Source organism: Bubalus bubalis, chromosome 15 (genome assembly GCF_019923935.1).
Source record: "Bubalus bubalis isolate 160015118507 breed Murrah chromosome 15, NDDB_SH_1, whole genome shotgun sequence".
Lineage (NCBI taxonomy): Eukaryota > Metazoa > Chordata > Mammalia > Artiodactyla > Bovidae > Bubalus > Bubalus bubalis.
In genome coordinates this window covers 38,879,038-38,903,308 of record NC_059171.1, presented here as the reverse complement: position 1 = coordinate 38,903,308, position 24,271 = coordinate 38,879,038, and the positions used below count along the sequence as shown (strand labels likewise).

Genomic DNA, 24,271 nt, shown 5'->3' with positions numbered 1-24,271 from the left:
TGTGTATGCAGATCAGGAAGCAAGTCAGAACTGGGCATGGAAGAACAGACTTGTTCCAAATAGGAAAAAGAGTATGTCAAGGCTGTATATTGTCACCCTGCTTATTTAACTTATTTGCAGAGTACATCATGAGAAACACTGGGCTGGATGAAGCACAAGCTGGAATCAAGATTGCCAGGAGAAATATCAATAACCTCAGATATGCAAATGACACCACCCTTATGACAGAAAGTAAAGAACTGAAGAGCCTCTTGATGAAAGTGAAAGAGGAGAGTGAAAAAGTTGGCTTAAAGCTCAACATTCAGAAAACGAAGATCATGGCATCTGGTCCCATCACTTCATGGCAAACAGGTGGGGAAATGGTGGCTGACTTTATTTTTTGGGCCTCCAAAATCACTGCAAATGGTAACTGCAGCCATGAAATAAAAAGACGCTTACTCCTTGGAAGAAAAGCTATGACCAACGTTGACAGCATATTAAAAAGCAGAGACATTACTTTGTCAACAAAGGTCCATCTAATCAAGGCTATGGTTCTTCTAGTGGTCATGTATGAATGTGAGAGTTGGACTATAAAGAAAGCTGAGCACTGAAGAATTGATGCTTTTGAACTGTGGTGTTGGAGAAGACTCTTGAGAGTCTTTTGGACTGCAAGGAGGTCCAACCAGTCCATCCTAAAGGAGACGAGTCCTGAGTGTTCATTGGAAGGACTGATGTTGAAACTGAAATTCCAATACTTTGGCCACCTGATGCAAAGAACTGACCCTGATGCTGGGAAAGATTGAAGGCAGGAGGAGAAGGGGACAACAGAGGATGAGATAGTTGGATGGCATCATTGATTCAATGGATGTGAGTTTGGGTAAACTCCAGGAGTTGGTGATGGACAGGGAGGCCTGGTGTGCTGTGGTTCATGGGGTCACAAAGAGTTGGACATGACTGAGCAACTGAACTTTCATCATAGGGGACTGGAATACAAAAGTAGGTAGTCAAGAGATACCTGGAGTAATAGGGAGGTTTGGCCTTGGAGTACCAAACAAAGCAGGGCAAAGGCTAACGAGTTTCGCCAAGAGAACATGCTGATCATAGCAAACACCCTTTTCAACAACACAAGAGATGACTCTACACATGGACATCACCAGATGGTCAATACTGAAATCAGATTGAGTCTGTTCTTTGTAGCTGAAAAAGCAGCTCTAGATAGTCAGCAAAAACAAGACTGGGAGCTGACTGTGGCTCATATCATGAATTCCTTACTCCCAAATTCAGACTTAAATTGAAGAAAGTAGGTAAAAATCACTAGGCTATTCAGGTATGACCTGAATCAAATCTCTTATGATTATACAGTGGAAGTGACAAATAGATTCTAGGGATTTGATCTGATAAGAGTGCCTGAAGAACTATGGATGGAGTTTCGTGACACTGTACAGGAGACGGGGATCAAGATCATCCCCAAGAAAAAGAAATGCAAAAAAGGCAAAATGGTTACCTGAGGAGGCCTTACGAATAGCTGAGAAAAGACGAGAAGTGAAAGGCAAAGGAGAAAAGGAAAGATATACTCATCTGAATGCAGAGTTCCAACGAATAGCAAGAAGAGATAAGAAAGCCTTCCTCAGTGATCAATGCAAAGAAATAGAGGAAAACAATTGAATGGGGAAGACTAGAGACCTCCTCAAGAAAATTCGAGATAGCAAGGAACTAACCTTAGAATAGTGCATAATTGTATGAATCACACATTATTACTAGCCACCTGTATGGCAAGCCTTAAATTCAGTAGAGAGCTTAAAGTAAATTCTGTTCTAGGTGAGTTCTCTCCTTTGGTACATAAACTGTTTATTTCCCTTGCCTCTTGATGAAGTCTTGCCTAAGACAGTTTTGCATTACTTTCTAAGGCTATTGCTACTTCTGTTTCCCTTCAGGGGAAAAAAAAAAGTGTAGTGAAAAGCTTTGGCCAGTGCTCTTAGTTCTAATTCAACCTCCAATCCTGATTGCAGGAGAGCAGTTTTTTTTTGTTGCTGATTGGATTCCCTCACATACAACCAAGTTATTAGTCTCTATCTCAAGTTTAAGGAAGTGCTCTGTAAACTTAATCAGCATCTACAGAGCAAATGGGATCACTAATATCCAGTGTCAGACTCTATTTTGGGGGGCTCCAAAATCACTGCAGATGGTGACTGCAGCCATGAAATTAAAAGACGCTTACTCCTTGGAAGGAAAGTTATGACCAACCTAGATAGCATATTCAAAAGCAGAGACATTACTTTGCCAACGAAGATCTGTCTAGTCAAGGCTATGGTTTTTCCTGTGGTCATGTATGGATGTGAGAGTTGGACTGTGAAGTAGGCCGAGCGCCGAAAAAGTGATGCTTTTGAACTGTGGTGTTGGAGAAGACTCTTGAGAGTCCCTTGGACTGCAAGGAGATCCAACCAGTCCATTCTGAAGATCAGCCCTGGGATTTCTTTGGAAGGAATGATGCTGAAGCTGAAACTCCAGTACTTTGGCCACCTCATGCGAAGAGTTGACTCATTGGAAAAGACTCTGATGCTGGGAGGGATTGGGGGCAGGAGAAGGGGACGACAGAAGATGAGATGGCTGGATGGCATCACTGAGTCAATGGACGTGAGTCTAAGTGAACTCCGGAAGCTGGTGATGGACAGGGAGGCCTGGTGTGCTGCGATTCATGGGGTCGCAAAGAGTTGGACATGACTGAGCGACTAAACTGAACTGAACATCCCAGCTCAAAAAATCAATGGCTGTATTATATTCATGTCCTACCTTAGCCAGATGATAACTTCCTTTGTTTTGATAATGCATTTGGGGACAAATTCTGATGTTTTTAATGGATAAATGTGTATCAACTAACTTCAAGCATGCCTAGTTCTCTGTCTTTGGCAGAGCAACAGAAGCATCAGATAAGATACTGTCCTTCCCTATATCAGTGCCAATAGTAACATCAACCCTAATGGCAGTATGTTAACATCACAGCCCCTTCTGATCCTCCTCCGATTCCTTGAACCACACCTTCCTTCTTGATTTATTAAAAATACAAGCTGTTTTTTTCCCATGTAGCTTGCAAATTGTTAGTATGCTTTGTAAAAATAGTAATGGCAGATGGCAAGTGAATAAAATATAATTCAAGCTCTTTGTCTGCTAGCTGTAATCTCATCTATAAAATCATGACAGTTCAACAGCCTTGAGTGAGGAATTGAAGGAAGTGGGTGTGAAATGCCCATCACCTACTGAAAGCTCAAATAGTGACTACTAGTGGCTAGATGGAAGTGATCAGAAGGTGATTTAGAAGTTTATGCCTTTGAAACATGAAAGATAATCTGGAAAAAAAGGGCTAGTGATACACTGGCAAGACAGATGAGTATAACTGTAAAGATAAGTCCTTTCAACCATAGAGATGAATGCTATCATTAAGGAGATCATGTAGAAGATGACAAGAGATGGGCCATAACATTTAAGGATTTGGAAGAAGAGAATGCCAGAGAATAGTCAAGCAGGAAAATGAGAAAATAATTCCAGAAACCAAGGGGAAAATTTTCAAGCATGTTGGGATGGAGACTGTTAACAGTGAAAGTGGCCAGGCAGCATTTAAGTATGAAGTCCTGGCAGGTGATAGGTATGTGAGTTCTTTTGGCTTCTTTTAATTTTGGTTCATTTTTATTTCAGAATCAAAACATGGAAACTGAAATCTATGGTTTGTAGGTTTACTTAAAAGCAATAATGCTTCCTTCAGATCAGATCAGATCAGTCGCTCAGTCGTGTTTGACTCTTTGCGACCCCATGAATCGCAGCATGCCAGGCCTCCCTGTCCATCACCAACTCCCGGAATTCACTCAGACTCATGTCCATCCAGTCAGTGATGCCATCTAGCCATCTCATCTTCTGTCGTCCCCTTCTCCTCTTGCCCCCAATCCCTCCCAGCATCAGAGTCTTTTCCAATGAGTCAACTCTTCGCATGAGGTGGCCAAAGTACTGGAGTTTCAGCTTTAGCATCATTCCTTCCAAAGAAATCCCAGGGCTGATCTCCTTTAGAATGGACTGGTTGGATCTCCTTGCAGTCCAAGGGACTCTCAAGAGTCTTCTCCAACACCACAGTTCAAAAGCATCAATTCTTCGGCGCTCAGCCTTCTTCACAGTCCAACTCTCACATCCATACATGACCACTGGAAAAACCATAGTCTTGACTAGACGAACCTTTGTTGGCAAAGTAATGTCTCTGCTTTTGAATATGCTATCTAGGTTGGTCATAACTTTCCTCCCAAGGAGTAAGCATCTTTTAATTTCATGGCTGCAGTCACCATCTGTAGTGATTCTGGAGCCCAGAAAAATAAAGTCTGACACTGTTTCCACTGTTTCCCCATCTATTTCCCATGAAGTGATGGGACCGGATGCCATGATCTTCGTTTTCTGAATGTTGAGCTTTAAGCCAACTTTTTCACTCTCCACTTCCACCTTCATCAAGAGGCTTTTTAGTTCCTCTTCACTTTCTTCCATAAGGGTGGTGTCATCTACATATCTGAGGTTACTGATATTTCTCCCGGCAATCTTGATTCCAGCTTGTGTTTCTTCCAGTCCAGCGTTTCTCATGATGTACTCTGCATATAAGTTAAATAAGCAGGGTGACAATATACAGCTTTGACGTACCCCTTTTCCTATTTGGAACCAGTCTGTTGTTCCATGTCCAGTTCTAACTGTTGCTTCCTGACCTGCATACAGATTTCTCAAGAGGCAGATCAGATGACCTGGTATTCCCATCTCTTTCAGAATTTTCCACAGTTTATTGTGATCCACACAGTCAAAGGCTTTGCCATAGTCAATAAAGCAGAAATAGATGTTTTTCTGGAACTCTCTTGCTTTTTCCATGATCCAGCGGATGTTGGCAATTTGATCTCTGGTTCTTCTGCCTTTTCTAAAGCCAGCTTGAACATCAGGAAGTTCACGGTTCACATATTGCTGAAGCCTGGCTTGGAGAATTTTGAGCATTACTTTACTAGCATGTGAGATGAGTGCAATTGTGCGGTAGTTTGAGCATTCTTTGGCATTGCCTTTCTTTGGGATTGGAATGAAAACTGACCTTTTCCAGTCCTGTGGCCACTGCTGAGTGCTTTCTTAGTAACTGAAAACTAAATGGTCTCTATAATTAATCCAGTTACAGTGGGACAATTCACTAATTAATGGCCCAGTGTCTCTCCATTATGGATAAAAATCTGTTTTGTCATTTGGGTCTTAATATAAAGAAACATGCAATCCTTACATAGGACCTTATGCAGCATCTCTGGCACAAACTGAGCAAAAAGTCACTTACAAATGTCTTTGTGTAGTCAGCATGTAGCTTTTTTGTTTGATAAATTGATTCCATACAGCTACTCCTGGTTCTTTCTATACCCAGGATATGAGTCTGGAGAGAAGTTGTATAATTAATGGATTTACCACTTTCCTCAGCAGATAGGTAATACATACAAAAGAACTCATGCCCAAATTATAGAATTTTTATTGTTTTCAAATACTATACAAAAAAAAATAATAAACAGTAGTATTTCTTCATTAACAGATCCAGAAATAGTCCAAATTCAACATTTTTTTCCCCTCTATTTCAGTGGTTTGAATTACTATTAAAATAATCCAATGGTTTCTACTCTCTTCCTTGGATTACTTTGGCTTCATAGGTGTAAGAATTCTTGCTTTATTTCCCACAAGCTCCATAAATTAAGGATATTCCTTTGTAAGAAGGGGATAATTTTAGGAATTGTTTTCTTCTATCACACTTCTTGAATCCTTAAGTATCTGAGCTCTCACTCTTGTTGCTATGCTCTTCTAGTGTCAAACATGAAACACAGTAGAATAACCAGGATCCCTCTCTGGTGCTCTTAGTAATTACTGTGTTCTAAATTGCTTAAGTATCTGTGAATTTGTAATATTGGATCTTCCATAGAGACTACTTGGAATAAGATTTCTAGGTTTATGTGTATTTTTCTACATTTATCCTCCCTCTACTTTTTTGTTGCTTCTTTAGAGGCAGAGTGCTTTGCCATAGATTAAATCATTTCTAAATTAAGTTTAGGTAGATGTCTATAAAAGTGTTTCTCCATTTTCTTCTTTTACGACCATCACCAATACCCATGTACGCCCATCCCACCTTCCAACCCTATCTCTATCATTTCTCCCATAAAATAAAGAGATTTGAGGATATTTTGTTAAACTGAGGAAATTGCCATCTTCTCCATTTTGCCTTATTAAAAAGACAGTAACAGGGCAGGACATCCAAGAATCAATGGATGAAAGATGTGATAAAAGCAACTGAAAGACTAACTGGTTGAAAAAATAACTTACCAGCCTTATTGAGTAACCATAGTATCTCTTTAAAAAGACAAATGTATACACATGGATTCCTCTGGGACAATGCTTCAACAACTTTTGCCTTAAAGCCTTTTCAAGTAAATATGGTAGTCTGATACCATGAAGCAATGATATAAAGCAGATGGTAAAAAATTGCCTTTTTTTTTTTTTAAAGCCTGGGTACCAGTTGATTATGTAATACAACAAGCTGTTTCCAGACCATTGGTCTCATAATAAATACTGGGACCTGTGCTACTGACACACAGAATTTATTAAGCTTTTCACATGTAATAGAGCAGAGTTTCAATTGCATCTGAAGTGCTCACAAAAGCTCCAGCAATCAAAAAGGGCAGCATGTTACTTCATAACAATCAACACTTGTAGCTTTTCAGATTTGGTTTTCATAAGATAATTTATCCCCAAGTAAATCTAGTCATGCTTTTAAAAAATGCTTTAGGTCACTCCAAACTTGGCAATTAACATTTGGCATAAACAATAATAAAACAATCACAACTTGATAAATAACAAATACAACGTTGTAGGCCATAACCATACACAGCATAAGGAAAAGACAGTGATGATGAGTAAGTAGCTACTAGAGTTAATGAGAGTACCTTGGCCTCCATGCAGATACTTCCAGAGGCTTTGGTTCATTCAGCCCTGACACTCTGTTTTCAAAGCAGGGGGCAATGCCTACAGTATCATTTTGTAATTTCTAACAAACTGAAAACAAGTAAGTAGAAAATGATGAGTTGATTTTTATTAATGCATGAAATCCTCAGGAGTTATTACCAACCCCTTAGTATAAAAATTTTTCAAGTTATATTAGTCATATAACTTGGTGTGCTTATTTTAAATGCTGCTAAGTGAATTAAATGAAGACAGCGTTTCCCCTAATGCGATTGATTTTAGCACTTTTCAGCCACCTAGATCTAAAAAAACTTTCAGGCTTTGGAACTGAATGTTTGAGGACAGTGTTCAAATTTCAACCTATTGATAATACAATATACTTAATTTAGAATGTTACCTTATAATTTCCTCCAAAACTAAAATTTTAATCTGGTGAAAAATAAGTAGCTATAAGTGGCATAATAACCATGACACTGAAATGGTTACTGTCACAGATGGTGATAAACAAAGGGCTCCACTCTCAGTCACCTAGGATTTGAAATTACTGTACATAACGTCACTTACAAAACTATAAGAAACTGAATATAGAGCAGATTTATTTAGTCTGGTGTCTTCAGACACCCAAGATATAAGATACTTTATCCCCAAACAATACTCAAAAATATTTTGTGTAGCTGGTTAGTTCTTCCCTCGGAGGTAAAGAACATTTCGCCAAAACTTTTTTAATAAGCAGGATGCAGAGCATTTTAAAGAAGAGTCTAATCTAGGAATCAAATATACAGAGATTCAAAGAGGAAAAACAGAAACCTGTATAGAAGAAAAAGATCAAACTGGTAGCCCACACCCAGAGCAATTGTGTAAGCAATTATGATAACCCACAGCTTCTCATTTCATTCTAGTGAGGATCCCCAGGTACTAGATGTGTTTTCATCGTGACATTTGCTAAATAAAGGGGCTGAAATGCACACTAAAGGGTGTTTCCCAGGAATAGAAGTGAAGATACTTTTACATTGTTCAACCCACAAGCTATTTGGTCAAAGGAATATGTAAAGCTCAACAAAAGCACATCTGGTGGAAGTTCATGGCAATGAATGTTGACAAGATGTGCTTGGATCTCGCTTGCAGCATCTGGCAGTGAGCAGCAGAACAAAGGTGGGAGGCTCACAGGCCCTCCTGCGTCTGCTCTGGAAGAGGCTCCGTGGTGCTGGCACTGGCGCTTGCAGTCGAATTCAAGACTTCTCCGAAATCACCACCAGCAGGCTTGTTTCCCCCAACTTTAGACTTTGAAAAGTTCAAAAAGGAAGAGACGTTATGAAACACACACTTCGCTGACTCTGCATAAAGTAACTCAAATCTTACTTTGAAGAAAAAATAAACCAGGAGCCCGAGAGCTCAGTGATTATTAGATTTGTACAGATTTAGTACTGTTGTCATGTTCCATGCAGTTTCATAGAAAAACTTAGGCAGTTTCCATGCTGAAAATATTCAAATCGGTAAATTCTACCCCTTTACTTTATCCCCCTATCTGCTTATTGTTCTTCACAGGGAAATTTATCTTTATAAATATAGAATTAAATATAAAATATTATATAAATTTAAATATATTTAATATAAAATTTATAGAATTATATAAGGCCTGTTCTGCTAAAGAATCTACTGAACTCTCTATATCTAGATGACATTTTGTGAAATATTATTGAGTAAAACAAAGGAAAGAAATACATGTATGTTTATAGAATTATTATTTAATATAAAATTTATAGAATTGTATAAGGCCTGTTATGCTAAAGAATCTACTGAACTCTCTATATCTAGATAACATTTTGTGAAATATTATTGAGTAAAACAAAGGAAAGAAATACATGTATGTTTCCCAGACACAGCATGATGCTCTTAGCTCAGTCATGACTGGCCACAGACTCATTAACAGTTGGAATCTAGTTGAAATTTGCACTCTCATTCTTTTTGGCCTCCCATCCAAAATCTTTGAATTGTCTGAAAAATTTGCATGACTTGTATCCACTGTATGGTTGTTAAATTTATTAAAACATTCCTTAATTATAAGAAAATGTTAAGAAGACCTCTTGCAATTTATAAGTCTAAAATAACTCCTCCCCACCACTGGTCCCTTCCTACTCCAAGGCCGTGAATGGCAGTAGCACCTCCCAGTCAGACTGCTTTGTTATCCTTGGTCCTTCCCCATCTTGTTCCCCATCCAGTCAATCACTAACTTTTTGTCTGTCACTTCTAAATTCTAAATATGTTTCGACTCCGTTCCATTGGCACTAGCTCGATTCATACTCCATCATCTTTGGCCTGATCACACCACCTTCCTCCCACCTTATCTCCTTCTCCAGTCTCTCTCCCCTTAGTTCTGCAGGGCCAACACTGAATCTTTCTAAAATGCATAGAAGAATGCATGACTCGGATTGTTTAAAATCTTTCAATGGCTTCCCACCTTTTCTTTAAGGTGGCCCACCCATCTAGCTCTGTCTCTTGCTCTATAACCTATAGCACAGTGAAGTTCCTCAAAGGGTCCCCAAAGCTTCAAACATTCCTTTCAACCTAAAGGCCTCCATTTACATTACTGCATCTTCAGAGAAGCCTCTCTGATCTTCCCTCCTGCCAAGGGTGGCAGAGTCCCACTGCTGATCCTCACTGCGCCCTTGACCTCCACTGTCCTAGTGCTTTGTTGTTGTTGTTGTTGTTGTTTAGTCACTAAGTCATTTCAAACTCTTTTGTGACACCATGGACTGTAGCCCGCCAGGCTCCTCTGTCCATGGGATTTTCCAGGCAAGAATACTGGAGTGGGTTGCCATTTCTTTCTCCATGGCATCTTTCCAACTTAGGGATCGAAACTGCGTCTCCTGCCTCTCCTGCATTGCAAGTGGATTCTTTACCACTGAGCCACTTGGGAAGCCCTTACCCTCCCTTTATTTTCATTGGCCATTTAATTGCCTCAACATCTTCAGAAAGCATCTGTGTCACTCTTGGTCACTGTGGTATTCCCAGTGCCCAATACTCATCTCCTGGTACATGGCAAATGCTCAAGAATCACAGTTAATGACTCAATCCAAAACCTAAATGAAAGTACAAGTAGACCCCATGTTTAACTGAATATCAGTGTAAGTTAGGAAAAACTATATCCCAAGCATACAACTATATTTTACAGCTTCCTTTGTGATATTTGTCTAATACATTATATGCTTTTAAAAATTACATTTTTTAAAATCTCAATGGTGCCTAGTCATACTTCAAAAACTGATTTTATAGAGTCTGAATATACTCAGGAGGACAGTACATAGTAATGACCTGGAAGTTTCTCCTCCTCTTCATTGTTAAAAGAACAGAGGCTGCCTGGTTTTCCAGCTAGTCATTTCAAAAACTAACACTCAGGGTAGATTTCAAGGAGAGACTATGATATTCCTAAAATTTTGAGAACTGAATTAGAGTAAAATCTTGACTTCTTGGAATGCAGTTTGTTTTCAAATACCTAAGTAGGAATTAACAAGAATAAAGCAGGCCTCTGGTACTGACCTAGAAGAATGACCGTGACATATTTTTTTGCTCATCAAATATTTATTAAGTAGCTGCAGTGTGTCAAGGACTCTTCCAGGCCACTGAAAAGCATCAGTGAGCAAAAAGAACAGGGGCCTGAATTTGTGGATTCATTAGAGCATGCATGCTGGGGGCATTAAATGAACAAGTTGCAGGGCTGAGTGTACAGCGTGATTCCTTTTTGAAAAACACACATTTATGTAGAAAGAGAAAAGGTGGGAGTAGTGTTTCTATATGCAAGAAAAAAAGATCCAGCCTGTGATACAGTGTTTGGTTTTCTTTCTATTAGCATACCCTGATTCTGTAATTTTAAAAAGCTGTATTTAAAAAGAAATGACTCAATTACAATTCTGAAAGATAAAATGATTATTTTAAAGCTGATATAGATGAAATACTTAAGATATCAGTTTTATCTTAATACTTAAGTTACTAGTTTTAATTTGTTTTTAAGTTTATTACTTAAGATATTTTATTTTAAAGATATCCACCATAATTACCAGAATTCGTTTTGGAAAAAATGAACATATGAGCTTTGTACAAACTCTGTGGAGAAGGTTGGACAGTGGATGGGAACAAAACATCATTTCTCATCACTTGTGATCCTTGGTGATTTTATAGTTTCGAATATAATCTTGAAGGTAATGCAGTTTACAAATTCATAAAGTTGATTATTATGGGCAAATGTCCACCTTCACCAAAATCAAAGCAATCAAAAAATAAAAGTGAATCATCAATGATCACCACAGCATCATCATAATAAAAATGTCCAATAATTAAGGACTGAACAAACAATATCCATTATAAGGCTATGCAAGCAGCTGTTAAATATAATATTGAAGAATATTTAATGATACAGAAAAATGTTTATGACTTATGGTTAATTCTTTTTTAAAAAAAATATTTATTTGGCTGCATCAGGTCTTAGTTGTAGCATACAAGATCTTCCTTGTGTCATGCAGGATCTTTCACTGTGGTGCACACACTCCCTAATTGCAATTCTTGGGCTTAGTTGCTCCACAGCATGTGGGATCTTAGTTCCCCAACCAGGAATCTAATCTACGTCCATTGCATTGCAAGGCAGATTCTTAACCACTGGACCACCAGGGAAGTCCCTGGTTAATTTTTTTTTAAAGTGTAATAGTATAGTCCTACAACATATCACTGTTCCTGGGTTGTAGGACCATATTTTTATGTTTTATTCTTTGTGCTTTTCTACATTGTTTTTAATTTTCTACAATGAGATTTGTATTACATTTTGTCCAATTACAAAAGTATTTGAAGTGAATAATACAAAAAGCAGCACAAACTTCTGAAGTACTACTTTTAAAAATTATATGTTTCTTTTCAGCACTCATGCTGTCATACTACAATATATACTAAAAAAATTTTATTAAGAGTATGTATCACCTTGGTTGGTTTAGTCGCTAAGTCATGTCCAACTCTTGCAACCCCATGGACTGTAGCCTGCCAGGGTCCTCTGTCCATGGTATTCTCCAGGCAAGAATACTGGAGTGGGTTGCCATTTCCTTCTCCAATATATCACCTTAAATACCCATTAATAAGGTAAAGATTAAAGTTATTAAAGTTCTTTAAATATTTTTGAAAGGAAATTCTAATTTGAATAATCTACCCACAACAAAGAAAGTTCAGGCACCAAACAAGATAACAGAAAGACCCTGTTCTTTACTTGCCTTTAAGTTTTCAACCTTTTCTTCAAATGATTTGAAAGTTGGGGAGTTTCTATGGAGAGAAAAGAAAAATAATAAAATTACACACACTGAACAAAAATTTCAACAATTCAGAAAACATTATTAGTTGACTGTATTCCCCTTGGCCATTATTCTCAATCAGCAAAAGAACACATAAACCATATGTAACATCTGTACCATAGGCATACATACAAATGGTGTCTTATTATGTGAGATTATCAACTTCTGTTCTAAGATTTCTACAACAATCTTTTTGATTCTTTGAACAGAGCCAGTGTTAGACATACAGATAAAAATACATGTGTGAGAAGAGGGAACAAAGGTACAACACTGAGTCTATCACTTCCTCAACCAACTTGTCACCATATAAGAAAAAGCCACTGTTAGCTCAGTCTGACTTTGGTTAAAGTGCTACAGTCCAGAACTAATGTTTAAATTCATATGTTGCCTGGCAAGATTTCTACCTAAACCCACATCAGCTCAGCAGGACAAGCAAACCACAGGAGGTTCCACACCAGGGATCCTGGTTCCCAGGAGCAGCATAACAGGAGAAACAGAGACCGAAAGGAAGGGAGGGGCACGAAACTCGATTTGGCCACTTCACAAAGCTGCCCCAACTAACAGAGGCTCTCCAAGCCCACAGGAAGCCGCTCCCGTGCCTTCACATCCATCCACATTATTTAGGGAGGGTCACAGTGCCCGTGTGTCGCTTTCACCTGGGTTTCCAAAGCTTTTATACGATCCACCTGATCTCCAATATCCTTCCTGCTACCTTGATGAAACAGGAGAAGAAGGAAAAATGGGCTTCCCCCTTCCCACCATCGTGACGGGCAGTCGGTCCCAAAGGGTGATCCCCAGACCAGCTGTATCAGTAGCCCTTGGGAAGTTGTTAGCAAAGCAAATTTTCAGGTCCCACCCCAGGCTTATAGAATCAGAAAGTCGACATGGGCCCACCAGGCAGGGACTTTTAACAAGCCCTCCAGGTAGTTCCAATGAACACTAAAGTTCAAGTCAAGCGTACATTGTTGAAAAATTCTCTGCCTCTATAGAGAGGTCAGGTGAGGTAGTAAAAGGTGCCACCTGCAAGTGCTTACTGATGAAAGAGGACACTAGAATGAGATCCCAGTTGATTCCAGATGTCACAGTGGGATGAAGGAAGTAGAAATGGGGACGATGAGAAAAAGGGAGACTGTAACTAAAGCTAATGTGAACAGAGGAGGTGGGCCACCTACACCCATGAAAAGAAAAGGTTGATCAGATGAGCAGTGTTCAATTTTTTTTTAATTAAACAGATTCCAGAATGAAACAATTTAACAGGTTTACAAAATAAAGTAGAAATAATAATTCCTTTTTAAAATCACAAACATTTAATGGATTTCTTACACCAGCCTAATAACATTGGGAAGACCAACGGAAAGCTAGTAACAGTTTTCACAGCTTGTTTAGAGCAGACTTCTAGCTCCTACTTCAGAACATTCAAGAGAAACATCTGGATAAAAAGTAAGAAAGCATAAGACCAACTACATTTTGTGAAAATATACTTTACCTCATAGCAGGCATGCTAATTGAGTGTTGAATGGAGCGTATGCTAAGAGGCAGCATTAAAAAGAGACAGAAATGGAGTTAGTAAAGTGGCAATTAGATATTATAAAAAGCAAACAAAATTTAGTTTTCTAGAATCTTGTTCTTCTGGCACCATAAAAAATTACTTGCTTTTTGAGGTGGAGGGGATCAAAGTTAGCACAATGTAACTTTTATTCATGGGCCAATTTGATTCCAGTAGTTCATAATTCAGCTAATAAATCAACTTGGCATTTTTATAGCACTTTGAAAACTGTCGAGTGCTTTCACCAGTACCTGTAAGGCATCTGGCATCAAGCTCAAGAGTTAATAATTTATAGGTCACAGCAGAATCATAAATGGAACTTAGGTCTTTGAACTCCTAATCTAGTGTTCACCACCTCCCCTCAAAAGATAAAGCACACACATACAGGTACGTACACACACACACACACACACACAAGCAAGACCACTGAAGAGTTCCTGCAGCCATCATTCTCCCACACATTTGGTACCAGAACAGAAAGGTTTCAGAGTCACTATTTGACAACTTCAAGTGACTTTAAAATGACATCACTTCTTAGTAGCAGTAGTCAGTTTTCTAGTAAGAAACCTGTACTTGCTCTTAATTAAACTAAATGTCCTTATAGGCCATTCAAATAAGATTTGCCCCCTGTCATTATACAACTTGCAGCTGTCAACACCCTTGAGCATACGCCTATTTGCATTCCCTTTCCTGACTGGTGGTGGGTACAAGCCCTATTATGTACAGCACAGAATCAAGAGGAGACAGGGAGTATAAAAAGGGAAGCAGAGAGCGATCACTGCCACTCCTTCAGGGTCAGCCTGCTCCCATGTCTTGGGAATGTACTATCCCCTCTGTTTAGTAAAAGAACTGTAACTGAGCTGTAACCAGTCAGTCATTTCGAATCCTTGCTACATTGAGATAGGAACTGAGAAATCATTGAGATAGGAACTGAGAAATCCTGTCTGTGTGAGCTGTAATTAGTCTATCGTCCCAAATCTTGGTTACAACAAGACAAGAAAGGAGGAGAGAGAGAAATCGACCTGACATGAAGCTGCCTCTATTGCCACAGCCACCTTGCCAAAGCCACCCTCTACCATCAGTAGAGTTCCACCCACCAAAATTAATCTTCTGGTAATCTACAAATTGTTTAGACTGAATGAAAAGAAAAACACAACATAAGATTCTTATCTTGGGACTGTGTAATTAAAACACTAAGGTGCTAATCAGTTAGTGGTAGGCACTTGAGCTAAAATCTCATGGAGGCTTTGATGTTGAGGAAGATATTTTTGGGGAACAGGTAAAAGTTGTAAGAATACAGAGGAAGCCAATTCCCAAAGAAAGATTTGCATATGAGCAGAGAGGAAGAGGAAAGGAAGGAGAGATGACCATTAAGAAAAGAGGGCTCAAGTGTGAGAGAAAGGAGTTTCTTGGTTTCTTTGGGCTCTAGAAGCTACCTTGACTTCTAACAGCTTTCCAATCTGCAGGACTAGTCTGGATGGGGCTGGGCTTGCTTCCTTTCCTTGTCTTGAATTACAAAACAACCTTCATCCTGTGCAACGCCTTTCCCTTTTTAGGTGAGCAAAGTCACAGTTTTCTATTCTTCTTAACCAAAAGACTCTTCACTAGAACATTTTGGCAGAAATAATCAAATTCTGGCAAAAGAAAGTACATAATAGCTAAGCCAGTGATAAGTTGTTTGTCCACAGGACTCACACAGTGAATTCCATAGTATCAACAAAATGAGAAAATGGGTGAATGAAGTAAGTACAAATTCAGAAATGGACAGTTAATTCTGGTCATTGTCCCTAAGCATCTACATAAAAGATCATTTCCTCCAGTGGTCATCTGGTGTGTTCCATGCCCCTTTAAACCAGGAGACAAGTTAGTTTAAAGGAACTAGGGCAAAGGCAGAGTGAGGAGAAAAATCATAAAAGCGAATTAATTCTAGATGCATCAAATTGACTATGAAGTTAACATCCAGGGCAGAAGTCAATTCAGGATTATACTCCGTAAGAAACAAGTCCTGATCATAAAAGTTGAAAAACTGAATTGTAAATGTCACCTGGAATTTTCAGGGGATGAAGAATTAAAACAGGAAAGCAGTGGGGAGCTATGCATGACTCATCAAGGGGTCCTTTCTGGATTAGGTAAGAGAAGGATGGCAGTGGAGCATCACTGAGAGGGGACATCAGGGGGACAGGGGAAACTGACCAACAGGGTAAACAGTTAGGAGAAAACTCAATAATGTTGGAAATACAGACAACTTTTAAAAAATATTTTGTTTTCACAACATTATCATAGAAAAGTACTACCAATACGCTTCCAAGAAAACCAAAGTAGAAATGATCAGGGGCCTTTTAACTTATTAAGTGCCTGCTGCTGCTGCTGCTAAGTTGCTTCAGTCGTGTCCAACTCTGTGTGACCCCATAGACGGCAGCCCACCAGGCTCCCCCGTCCCTGGGATTCTCCAGGCAAGAACACTGGAGTGGGTTGCCATTTCCTTCTCCAATGCATGAAAGTGAAAAGTGAAAGTGAAGTCGCTGAGTCGTCTCCGACTCTTAGTGACCCCATGGACTGCGGCCCACCAGGGTCCTCTGTCCATGGGATTTTCCAGGCAAGAGTACTGGAGTGGGGTGCCATTGCCTTCTCTGTATTGTCTAGCAGATGCCAAAGATGTTTGTGATATGACTTAAAGAATGTTAAAAACGATCTCTTTGAGAATACTAATAGTATAGTATCTCCTGTAGAGGACTTTAGGGTCCTTTATGGGATAATGACAAAGTCAGTCTTGCTGGTATTGCACTTCAATCAGCAGCTATGGCAGATAAAGAATTTAAACATTTGAGTACCATGAAGGATGCACTCACTAAATATGTGTAAGTGCGAATGTGTAACAAAAAGCAAGGAAGTAATTAACAATAAGGTGTTCATTTTGTGATAAACACAGTTGAATTTGTGTATGTGTTACTTTTCACAATAAGAAAAGATTAAAAAGAACAGAGAATGAAATCAGAGTAATACAAAGTCAAGGTGTCGCCATTTTTGAAGTAGCCATTACAGCAGCAAGAACAAAGAGTGCATATTAATTTCAAGTCCCACCAAGGCTTCTCTACCTGAATATCTCTACAACCCATATTCAGATCAAATTCTATTTTATCGGTGGCTAGTGTGTAATCTAACAATCGGTCAGCTGTCTTTGCATTTTTAGCTTCCCTATGCAAGGTTCGGAGAAGGCAATGGCACCCCACTCCAGTACTCTTGCCTGGAAAATCACATGGATGGAGGAGCCTGGTGGGCTGCAGTCCATGGGGTCGCTGGGAGTTGGACACAACTGAGCGACTTCACTTTCACTTTTCACTTTCATGCATTGGAGAAGGAAATGACAACCCACTCCAGTGTTCTTGCCTGGAAAATCCCAGGGACGGGGGAGCCTGGTGGGCTGCCGTCTATGGGGTCGCACAGAGTCGGACATGACTGAAGCGACTTAGCAGCAGCAGCATGCAAGGTTACACAAAGTTTCAATTCTCTTCAACTTACATATCACCTCCAATTTCACTGATGTTCAAATATAATATGGAAAACTTAAAAAGCAAAAAGCCACGTTGCTCCTGGACCAGAACTATCTCTAATAGATGTTAATATATTGGGAAGATTAGCTAGCATCTATAAAGCAAATTTTGTTGCAAGTTTTTCCAACTGGATTTCAACCCTCAAAGATAGTAACCTACAATCAAAGCAGGAATGTAAATCTGGATTCCTCAAAACACTAAAGGAAAAAAATCAAAGAGGACAACCTGACTATCACTCAGACACACTAAGTATTTTACAATCTAATATTTGCTCTTACTTTGGAAGTTATTCTTTTAAAAAGCTGAACTGACTTTTTAAATGTTTGTTGTTTCTTACATGGTTGGTTGAACTTTTCATCCCTAATAATAGTAAAGGGGGAGGAGTAGAGGGAAAAGAAGAAGGAAGAATGTAGCAAATGGCAGACAAAGAAGAGAGGCTGGTCAACATGTTTCAAAGCATACTGTGTGCCGAGCATGCTTTTAAGAGCCATCCATGTATTGTTATTCCCTTTTGCCCTCAAAATAATCTCTTGATCACAGGTGATGAACCAAAGTAACTGCCAGACAGTGGCTGGAGGGTTGAAGTCTTAAGCTATCATTGCCCTGGGGAGACAGAACAAGGCAGAGGGGACCACAGGCTCCTGAACTTGTGTGTGCCTGGGTTCAAGTCCTGGCCTTCAGCCAGATGGCTGTGTGACCATGGGGAAGTCACTTAACCTCTCTGTGGCTCAGTTTTCCTCATCTGAAAAATCATAAAGCTAACAGTACCTACTATAACTGTTTACCATTATATTATTATTACAGATGACTTTATTTTTTATTTATTTATGTATTTGGCTGTGTTGGGTCTTAGTTATTACACACAAGATCTCCCTTGCATCATTCAGGATCTTTTGTAGGACCCCACGGACTCTCTAGTTGTGGTGTGCAGGCTTAACTGACCCATGGCATGTGGGATCTTAGTTCCCTGACCATGAATTGAACATGTGTACTCTGCATTTCCAGGCAGATTCTTTTCCACTGGACCACTAGGGAAGTCCCTACAGATGACTTTAACTGAAATACACATTAATGCTTATCTAAGATTATATCCTTTAAAGCTTTCAAATTTCACCCAGCTATTATTTTGGTTGGTAACTCAAATCCTACAGTCCAGGACAGTGCCTGGCACAAAGTTTTCATTCTATAAATACTTTTGAATTAAAGAATGAATGAATAAATAACTGCAGCAACTGAAATTAGGATGTATGAGCATGAAAGATAGGAAAGTGCATTAAAGTTTTTCAAATTCTGGAACTTCGCTAGTGGTCCAGTGGTTAAGATGCCACACTCCCAATGCAGGAGGCCCAGGTTCAATACCTGGTCAGGGAACTAGACCCCACATGCCACAACTAACATCTGGCACAGCCAAATAAATTTTTTAAAAAACCTTTACAAATTCATATCAAAAGGTACCCTATTATAACAAAAGAGATCATTTCTTATTAAGTGGTAGAAATTTTCAGCAAAATGGAATCATTTGGAATAACTTGAATGAACCCCAAATCAATTTTTAAAAATTAGAGGCCAAAAGGAGAAGGTTCCTTTGAAGAGAAAGGCAAATCCGCCTGAACATATCAGAAATATTTGTCTAATGAGGCTGCTGAATTATTAGAGCATGCTCTTAATAACATGAACATCAATTAAACACCTGCACCCAGTGAAATGAAAACACTCCTTTAAAGTTTCTCTCAACAAAAATAAAGGCACGAGTCCATGTTTACCATGTACATGCAGAAAACAAGCCAACAGCAGAGGAGTGGCTGTGAACACCCCACCTGGGACAAGACATCTGTCCTCAGAGGGCTCCTCTGGCCTGCTGCTGACCCCTAATTGTGAGGTTGCCAAAAACAGACATCTCTCGCTGTGTCTCTCCGTCGCTGTCTCTCTTCCTCCTTTCTTCTCTCCCTTTCTTGCCCTCTCTCTCCTTCTCCCCATCCCTCCTCTCCTCTTCCTCTTCCTTACTCACCCACCCAAGGCATACACAATATCTACACCTCAAGTGCTAACTTATTAACTGATAATGTATTAATAGTACAATCAAAACTGTTGCTGGCTCTAACAATGCAAGCCTGCAAAATGCCCACAATTCCACCAGAGACTGAAATCCTCGTCCCAAGTCTTCTGGTTTAGCATGAACTTGGAACAAAGGGTAGTCAACAGGATTACCCAACTACCACAAGCACTGGCAAAAAGGGGCCCCTGCATCCATCTCCATGAGAGGAAAGGCCATGCTGCTCGGATGGAAACCCTCAAGCTTGCTGCCCACGCTCCTCTTCTTATACAGTTCATGGGGGCATATAGTCAGTATCTGCCTCTGTGACTCACTCACCTAAAAAGATGTAGATTTTTTTATACATGTTTTCTAATATATATGTTTTATATATTCCTATTATATGTTTTCATATATTTTCTATTATATATAAATCAGATTACAATCAGGACACCTTGATCGAGAAATGATTTTCTAAAGTGAAATTAACTCAATTGAAAAGTTGAGTTCAGTTCAGGCACTCAGTCTCGTCCGACTCTTTGGACCCCGTGGACTGCAGCACAGCAGGCTTCCCTGTCCATCACCAACTCCCAGAGCTTGCTCAAACTCATGTCCATCGAGTCAGTGATGCCATCCTGTCATCTCATCCTCAGTCGTCCCCTTGTCCTCTTGCCCTCAATCTTTCCCAGAATCAGGGTCTTTTCAAATGAGTCAGCACTTTGCATCAGGTGGCCAAATGACTGGAGTTTCAGCTTCAGCATCAATCCTTCCAAAGAATATTCAGGACTGATTTCCTTTAGGATGAACTGGTTGGATCTCCTTGCAGTCCAAGGGACTCTCAAGAGTCTTCCCCAACACCACAGTTCAAAAGCATCAATTCTTCAGTGCTCAGTTTTCTTTACGGTCCTACTCTTACATCCGTACATGAACATTGGAAAAACCATAGCCTTGACTAGACAGACTTCTGTTGACAAAGTAATGTCTCTGCTTTTAAATATTCTATGTTGGTCATAGCTTTTCTTCCAAGGAGCATCTGTCTTTTAATTTCATGGCTGCAGTCACCATCTTCAGTGATTTTGCAGCCAAAAAAATAGTCTTGTCACTGTTTCCATCGTTTTCCCATCTATTTGCCATGAAGTGATTGAACTGGATGCCTTGATCTTAGTTTTCTGAATGTTGAGTTTTAAGCCAATTTTTCCACTCTCCTCTTTCACTTTCATCAAGAGGCTCTTTAGTTCTTCTTCACTTTCTGCCCTAAGGGTGGTATCATCTGCGTAACTGAGGTTATTGATATTTTCATGGCAATCTTGACTCCAGCTTGTACTACATCCAGTCCAGCATTTCTCATAATGTACTCTGCCAAGTAGGGTGACAATATGCAGCCTTGACGTACTCCTTTCCCTATTTGGAACCAGTCTGTTGTACCATGTCTGGTTCTAACTGTTGCTTCTTGACCTGCATACAGATTTCTCAAGAGGCAGGTCAGGTGGTCTGGTAGCCCCATCTCTTGAAGAATTTTCCAGTTTTTGTGATCCACACAGTCAAAGGCTTTGGTGTAGTCAATGAAACAGAAATAGATGTTTTCCTGGAACGCTCTTGCTTTTTCCATGATCCAGCAGATGTTGGCAATTTGATCTCTGATTCCTCTGCATTTTCTAAAACCAACTTGAACATCTGGAAGTTCACGGTTCACATACTGTTGAAGCCTGGCTAGAGAATTTTGAGCATTACTTTGCTAACATGTGAGATAAGTGCAATTGTGCGGTAATATGAGCATTCTTTGGCATTGCCTTTCTTTGGGACTAGAATGAAAACTGACCTTTTCCAGTCCTGTGGCCACTGCTGAGTTTTCCAAATTTGCTGGCATATTGAGTGCAGCACTTTCACAGCATCATCTTTCAGGATTTGGAATAGCTCAACTGGAATTCCATCACCTCCACTAGCTTTGTTCATAGTGATGCTTCCTAAGGCCCACTTGACTTCACATTCCAGGATGTCTGGCTCTAGGTCAGTGATCACACCATCGTGATTATATAGGTCGTGAAGATCTTTTTTGTACAGTTCTTCTGTGTATTCTTGCCACCTCATTTTGATATCTTCTGCTTCTGTTAGGTCCATACCATTTCTGTCCTTTATTGTGCTCATCTTTGCATGAAATGTTCCCTTGGTATCTTGAACTTTCTTGAAGAGATCTCTAGTCTTTCCCATTCTATTATCTTCCTCTTATTTCTTTGCACTGATCACTGAGGAAGGTTTTCTTATCTCTCCTTGCTATTCTTTGGAACTCTGCATTCAAATGGGTATATCTTTACTTTTCTCCTTTGCCTTTAGCTTCTCTTCTTTTCTCAGCTATTTGTAAGGCCTCCCCAGACAACCACTTTGCCTTTTTGCATTTCTTTTTCTTGGAGATGGTCTTGATCACTGCTTGCTGTACAATGTCATGAACCTTCATCCATAGTTCTTCAGGCACCCTGTCTATCAGATCTAATCTCTTGAATCTGTTTATCACTTTCACTGTATAATCGTAAGGGATTTGATTTAGGTCATACCTGAATGGTCTAGTGGCTTTCCCTACTTTGTTCAATTTAAATCTGAATTTGGCAATAAGGAGTCCATGATCTGAGCCACAGTCTGCTCCCGGTCTTGTTTTTGCTGACTGTATAGAGCCTCTCCATCACCCTCCGCAATGTCCCACACTGTCTGTGGAATGTGTTCTTCTCTAAATAAACCTACTTATTATTTATCACTTTGTCTCTCACTGGATTCTTTCTGAGATGAAACATCAAGAACCTGAGCTTTATTAGGTCCTGAAACCAGATGCCAACAACTAAGGGCTTTAGTCAACTTTTAACCTGTAAGAAATAATTCCAAAATGTAGCTCTCTTATATCTCCCACTTCCAAGTTGTCATATGAAGCCTAACTTTAACCAGGACCTGCACTGATACATAATATATTGATACACAAAGAATACATTATTCATTAATAACTAGAGTGAAAATGTTAGACAGAGTATGATCTTAATTGAATTTTTTTAATGAAAGGAAAAAAAGTGACTGTGTAAGCAGCAAGAAGAGAGCCACCAAACTCATATTATTTCCAGTGAATTAATAAGACAGCACATACTGAGCCATGCTGCTGCTGCTGCTAAGTCACATCAGTCGTGTCCGACTCTGTGTGACCCCATAGACAACAGCCCAACTACTTAGGTACATGTGCTTAATATTCTCCAAAGTATACAGAAAAAAATGGTGGTATGAACTGATGAAATCCTTCTTCAACAGCACTTACATAGTTTTATTATTTTTGTTTACATTATACCTAGTATTGTTTTATACTTAAGTATGAACAGGGCTCTTCCATTCTTTTGAGGCCACACCACACACCATGAGGGATCTTAGTTCCCTGCTGGACAGTGGTTAAGAATCCACCTTGCAATGCAGAGGACGTGGGTTCGATCCCCAGTCAGGGAATTAAGATTCCACATGTCCCAGAGCAATGAAACCCGAGTGCCACAACAACTGAGCCTGCATGAAACAATGATGATACCAATGGCTGCAACCAAGACCCAAGGCAGCCAAATAAATAAAACGGTAATAATAAGGCCACACAACACAGCATGAGGGATTTTAGTTCTCCAACCAGGGGCTGAAGCTGTGCCCTGGGAATGCAGCATCTAACCCACTGGACCACCAGGGAAGTCCCAGGGCTCTTCCATTCTTAACTCATTCCTGGGCCCCACCTCCCTTCTCCCATTCCATGCACTCAAAGATTTTAAGGCCTTTCCTAATAAGAACTGTGTCTGGTATAGGTTATACCCTTTGGATCCATCAACAGTGTACACCTTAATGTTAGCAGAATGGATTATGTGAGTGAACACATCCTCACACAACCCCTTAATGTTAGATAAAATTCTCTTAATAGTTTCCTAAAGCACTTAGGCCATTTTCAGTTGAACACCAAAGATACAGAATTGATTCCTATCACTGATTTCTTGTTTTTTTTTTTAAAGCACAATTCTAACCATAAGTAGTTTAACACTCAGAGTTTGTTTATCTCCCTGACTTACTCTTTCAGAGATAAGTGAGAAAAAGCCTCAGTTATAAGTATCTGCTTGATTAGTTAAGAAGGCACAACGCTAGCCACAGCAAGTGACTGCTTGAGAAGACAATTCACGTTAATAGGAACAGAGATAGAGACTAGTGTGTTAACTTTCCTACTTATACTCAAAAGACCTTCCACCTTCGTTTTCTGTACCTACTAATTGGATAATCAGAGAGTCTGTATGGGAGGGAGAGGAGAGGTTTGCTCAATATCACAAAGATTCCTTCCAGAAGGGAAGGTTTGGACTGACATCTTTTTAACATGCTTTCTTTTTTGGCCTAATACACTTTATTTCTCCTTTTGCAGCTATGAAATGTCCTTGTGTGCAGAGTTACAGAATACAACTCATGTAAAGAAATAATAAAATAGTAAACACTAGAGGCTAACAAAACAAGTACTAAAACATGCTGAATCATGGTATATTATCTTAGGCATATTTTACCATAATTAAAAAAAAATGTCACAGTAACCTGGAAAGAGAAAAGACTAACATTGTGAGACAGTACATATGCTGTCGATTACAGCTGCATAATGGGAGCCAGGTGAAGGGGGATTCCAACATCCTGACATAGGCACCAAAGAAATTACAGCATCAAAAACAAACAAACAAAGTCAGACATTAAAAGGGAGGAATTCTGCATGCCATGGTAAAGCTGATTCTTTTTTTTTACCAAACACACACATACACAAAAAGAAAGTAAAATGTCAAAATCATTTCCATATCCCTTGAATCACGTGTCAAAT

At 39.5% G+C, this 24,271-nt stretch overlaps 1 protein-coding gene across 4 annotated transcripts in view; it reads right to left on the bottom strand.

Moving 5' to 3' along the window:
* Nucleotides 1-6,592: 6,592 nt before the first annotated feature.
* The window catches only part of TPD52 (tumor protein D52), a 124,184-nt gene continuing 106,505 nt past the window's right edge, over nucleotides 6,593-24,271 (bottom strand). For 3 of the 4 annotated variants that reach the window (XM_045162793.1, XM_006057048.4, XM_006057049.4), the window contains 3 exons: nucleotides 13,783-13,824; nucleotides 12,219-12,267; nucleotides 6,593-8,250 (listed from right to left, as the gene is read on the bottom strand). In XM_045162793.1, coding sequence (XP_045018728.1) covers nucleotides 8,131-8,250; nucleotides 12,219-12,267; nucleotides 13,783-13,824 — 211 coding nt within the window. In that variant the 3' untranslated portion in view covers nucleotides 6,593-8,130. The remainder of the gene's footprint in view (nucleotides 8,251-12,218; nucleotides 12,268-13,782; nucleotides 13,825-24,271) is intronic. The other variant, XM_006057050.4, reaches the window with a different exon arrangement.